The sequence below is a fragment of the Lolium rigidum genome, chromosome 3 (genome assembly GCF_022539505.1).
Source record: "Lolium rigidum isolate FL_2022 chromosome 3, APGP_CSIRO_Lrig_0.1, whole genome shotgun sequence".
NCBI classification, from domain to species: Eukaryota; Viridiplantae; Streptophyta; class Magnoliopsida; order Poales; family Poaceae; genus Lolium; species Lolium rigidum.
This window is the reverse complement of record NC_061510.1, coordinates 391,422,186-391,427,397: the sequence shown is the minus strand read 5'-3', so window position 1 is coordinate 391,427,397 and position 5,212 is coordinate 391,422,186. Positions and strand designations below refer to the sequence as shown.

Here is a 5,212-nt window from a genome sequence, read left to right as displayed (position 1 = left end):
ATTCTAATACAAATCTAAGTCCGCTAGATTGGAGAATGAGGTTAGACGATGTCACATTCAATGTTGGATAAGAAGTTAAAGTATGAGGATTCCATGGAGTGTTGATCTCCTAGCTATCACCGGCAAGGGAGTTTCAGCGGCGAAAATGGCTGACCCGATCCCCGATTTACACATTTTTATACCAAATATTTTTACCCATTTCACTACTAGAATATATTTATTGCATGACAGGCTACATGATTAACATGTATCATGTTTATAAATATGAAGATACAACATCTGGATAATATTTCATTATTTACTGTGAGATATTTTCTTGAGCTAAATTGAAAGTGTATGTCCCATCTAATTTGTTTTGTTTTTTCTATTTTAGATTGGGATATTTTAAATCTATTTTTCTAGGATTTAAGTGTAGGCAAGGAAAATAAGCATAGTTCATCCTAATTTTATCATATCACTATTCTATCATATATTTGCATGTGCCACTTGATGCATTACGATGTGTTTAAATGTATTTGTATAAATATTTATGCTCATATATCTAAATAAATTGCCCGTGTGTTCCGGAGAATGTGGCACCGACATAAAAATTGTCTATCAAGGTAAGATGAAAAACTTCTTTACACATTTAGCCAAACATGCACCGATGAAGACCTGTTTTCGCAGAGTGCAATGCTCGATGTACACAAGCAATCTCTCATATAAAAACTCAATCAACAAATCAATCAATTTCATTTCCCAAAGTAGTTTGCAAGTTGAACGAAAGAAAAATTACAGAGAATGTCAAAACCATGAGGACAATGAAGAATTCTTCCGGTATTATCGTTCTGGTGATTAACTACAGCCATTCTGTAAACTTCAGATTCGGATTATCTTGTCAGCGACCACGATGGGATTGTGCTTGGCGATCTGCTCCCGTCCGGCGCTCTTGTAGTCGAACCCGCACTCATGCTTGTCGGAGTAGCGATGCACACTGCAGAACGTCCCCTCGCAACGGCACCGGAACGCAAGCAGCCCCACCTTCTTGCGGCACGTCGCGCACCGGTTCGCCGCAGTGGCCTGCTGCTTCACGGACGGCAGAGAGGTGTCAACTGCGCCAGCGGCAGCCGCAGCGTCAGAAGACGACCCGGCGGTGATCATCTTGGCCCTCTTCGCCGGTGGCGCGGTGGAAGAGTCAGAGGCGATGAAGATGCTCTTCGCGGAGGTCTTGGTGTCGGCGCCGGCGGAGACGACGTGCTCCGCGTAGCACTTGGAGCACATTCCGCCGGTGGCAGCGGTTCCGAAGAAGCCGCATCCGGTGGCGCACGTGCCGGCCGTCGTCTCCTCCTCTGGGCACTTCCGCTTCTGCGCGGTCGCCGACGCGTGATCCGCCATCGCTGTCTACTGTGCAAACTTGAACTGGGTCGTCGGCCGGGGACGTGCGTGATCTGCTCGGGATGGAGCCTCTTGAGCCGGCGAGCGAGGCAGCTGTATTGGTCGGTTGAGCTCTGTGGTGGCCTGGGTCTGCGGGGATCGTCGCCTTATACCAGTGGGGCGAGAGGGACTGTGTGACGGAGACGAGCGCGCGCGCCGGTTCGTGCAAGTCCCAGTCGGCTTCCGGCCAAACTTGACTCCGCGCCGATTATGTCGATGCGACGTAGTACGTACGCGACGGTTCCGAGACGCCCACAAGAGTCAAGACGAGCGGTCTTCGGTGTCGGCGGTCGGCGGGCGATCGCCAAATTAAACTTTGATGATTGACGGCGGGCAGGAAGACGGTTCACTTTTTTTTTTGACCGTTGCAAGACAGTTCAAATTTGGGCTAACCTGCCATCTGGGCCGCTTGGACCTAGACAAAGTGACTAGGCCGCTCTGTGTCACCTGTGTGCGTACATCGGGATTTTGGTAAGAGGGCCGGTAGCAGAAAGCCGAAGTGCGATGCGGAAAAAAAAAAAGACTTCGAAAACTCTAGAAAAAGGCCGACCTTCGCGAAGGGAAGACAACTCGCTCCGCACGCGACAAGTGGCGTGCATGTGGTGCAGTAAAATTCCTGGAAGTGTCTCCCTGCCGCTACGTGTCGCAAGTGGAAGCAAGATGGAGATGGGAGGAGAGAGAAAGACCTGGATTGTGTCGGCTTTTCCCTTTTTCTTCTAGATTCGTTTTTTCAAAATGAAATATCTTGAGAACCGTAAGTCCAAATTGCGAACCGTTTTCACTTTTGAGATCCTCGCGTCGAGATCTTCAAAACTAGATCCCATGTTGATAGGTTTGGAGATACTTTTTTTCGTACTTCCAATAATATTATGACTGTACTCGTGGTGTGTACTTAACTCGTATCTCGTGTTACAACCGATAAGTACTTGCTTTTTAGTGTATGTGGTGTAATTTTTCCTTTACTCGCCGTGTGCGGATCTGTACTGTACTTACGCGCGATCGTACTGCTCGTGTGCGCCATCCGTACTTGTACTTGCTCGTGTTCACGACTGTACCTGCTCGTATGCGCGTTTGTACCTGCTCGTGTGCGTGACTGTACTTGTACTCGCTCGTGTGTTTAACTGTACTCGTGTGTTGTGCGTGACTGTACCTGCTTGTGTGCGCGACTGTACCTGTTCGTGTGCGCGACTGTATCTCCTCGTGTGCGCGACTATACTTGTACTCGCCCCGTATGTACAACTGTACTCATCTATTGTTCGCAACTGTACTCGTGTATTGTACATAACTGTACTCGTGTGTTGTAAGGTATTTATGTTGTATGTGTTGTGTATATGACTAAGCTTCGTTACTAGCTATGGGAGCTAGCTATACGTAGCACTTATGGGCTGGTCGGGGCGTGCGTATCTGCTTTGGCACATGAACTTGCTCGTGAGCTAGCTAGCAAATGAGATGCGTGCGCGGGATTTGGCGAAGCACGACGCATGCACGCGGGACGTACGCGCGTGGCCTTGGACGAGTACGCGCGGATATACGCGCTGCGCGGGACGATGTGCTGCCACGCGTCATTATATGGTGTGTCTAATTTCCCTTCGCGGAAGTCGGTCTTTACGTAGCTTCTCAAAAACTCATGTTGAGAAGTAGGCTCGACATGTTACTAGGAGTGTTTTTAGTGTCATCTAAAAAAAGGGAGTCCACGGAGCTCGTTTTTGAAAACTTCAAACAAATAATAAAGATTGATGTAAAATTAGAAAAAAATACCAAAATGTAGTCAATGGTTTATTCTACCCTTGTGATTTTTTGATACGAGATACCTTATATTCAATCCTAAAAAATAAAAAAATGCATATCTAGGAGCATGAATAATACAAGTTTTGAATCTTCTGAAACCATTATTTTGTATTGATCCTAAAATACAATGTATTTCACATTAAAATTTTGAACCCTCTAGTGTAAATAGTTGGCTAGATCTAGGCATTTGTTTATGATTTTTTGAAACTTTGAAACCAAGTGAGTATCATTTTTTTAAAGGGCTCTATGGGGCTCTGGTGTTTTTAGTGGGTACGTGTCCAAAAATCTAAGATTCTCATCTCTTTGTTGTGCATGTGACTCTTTAAAACATGTAAGATTAGTCAAGCTTGTGCATGGTTTTCCAGGGTTTTTTTCACCTTGTGAATAGGAAAAATTGGGATGACACTAACAAAACCGTCGATGACGACTTGAGGGTGTTTCAATATAACTTGTGAATTTTATAATTTCATTATTGGTCAGGTTTTTTTTTGTTTTATTCCATATATTTAGCGTCCTCACTTGATTAATAAAATAACATTGTTGGTAGAAAATATCTTGATTTTCATAACCTCTAAATAAAAATAATATAAAAATCCACTTAAACCTGAGAAAGACAAAAGGAAAATAACCTAACTAACTACCTACCATGCTTGTTTTTAAAAAAGTATGTAGGTAAATCAAGTACAATAGGGTGAGGTCGACTGGTTATAAGAGTTAAAATATTATATATTTGCCGAGTTGGTAGAAATAGAAGAGGAGAGAGAAGACTCTAGCACGATCTTCAAGACACTTAAGGTGCTTCAGTGGTATATTATCGAATTATCGCGCCCCTTGTCATGTGCATTCATTAGCTTTAAGGTCTTAGTATTCTCTTAAGTTAGTTCATCTAGCGTATGATCTTATACAATTTCGTAACCAACTATAAAAAGAATATTAAGATGCAAACCTCTAACCAAGAGATGGTAACTTCGAAGAACCATGATGTAATTTTATTTTTATCAGAGATATTTGTTGCTTCTGTTTGTTTTGATTATTCTGATAATTTTTTACTTATTTTTTTTGAACCACTAAGGCAAATAGTTGCTCTAAAAAAACTGAATATTTCCAAAATATAACTTAGGTGTGCTAATAATTTAAATGTCCAACCTATGTCTTAAGTAATCAACGAGACTAATTGCAAACTGATGGGATATTGATACTAAGTAGACACTTTTATCGATAGCTTGAACGGAGGCTTTCTAAATTAGCCATGATATGATATCCAAATAGTTCTAGCAACTTCATCCATATAATTGATATGCTTCGATGGTTAGGATCCTCCAAAAAGTGGCATAACTTGTCCTTTAAGTTTTGTAGGATTAATGATGTAAGTATTACCTCATTCCTTCCGAATTATGATGTGTTTTAGATAATTTAATATAAGTTACATTGTACTTAAATGAGGGGTCATATACACCTAAATGCGTGCGTCTAGATAAAAAAGATAGTTAGATATATTATAACTCGCAATGTAAAATATTATCCAGGTAGAGTATGCGTGTGAAGTGTTGAATTTTACCAGGGGAGGGCCCAAATATTGTTGAGTGGGTGTCCATGCCCCACTCAAATTTCTTACATCCTTATGAGTTTTGACGAAAAAGTTCATGTTTTTTTAATCCACATTTGACGCCATAGTCGTGCACCGAATCTTCTATATATCTGGGTTCGCCCCTATGTTTTTCCAACATATCCTTACCATAGAGATGCGACAAATTCTTGAGTTTGCAATGATGTATGGTCACATGAGAAGCTGAATATTCAGTTCAGTATGTGACATCTATCAGCACAATTTAATTAATGCTGCTCAAACACTACAAGATCCGAAAGTCGATACTCTTGAGTTGAATAAAGATGGATAAATGTCCATTTCACGGAGAACAGTCGATACCCAACCCATTTCCATGCATGACCGTATAGCCGCCTTCTTGGAGTTGTGTGCGTCAGCCCATACATCACGAAGAGGTAGCATCGA

The 5,212-nt window shown here is 42.3% G+C and overlaps 1 protein-coding gene across 1 annotated transcript; it reads right to left on the bottom strand.

The window, feature by feature from the left end:
* Positions 1–858: 858 nt before the first annotated feature.
* Positions 859–1,374, bottom strand: LOC124700796 (zinc finger A20 and AN1 domain-containing stress-associated protein 7-like). Its single transcript, XM_047232867.1, has one exon. The coding sequence runs from the start codon at positions 1,372–1,374 to the stop codon at positions 859–861; it is 516 nt and encodes a 171-aa protein (XP_047088823.1).
* Positions 1,375–5,212: the final 3,838 nt, after the last annotated feature.

Coding starts and splice junctions, on each gene's coding strand:
- LOC124700796 (XM_047232867.1), bottom strand. CDS start 1,374: ATGGCGGATCACGCGTCGGCGACCGCGCAGAAGCGGAAGTGCCCAGAG.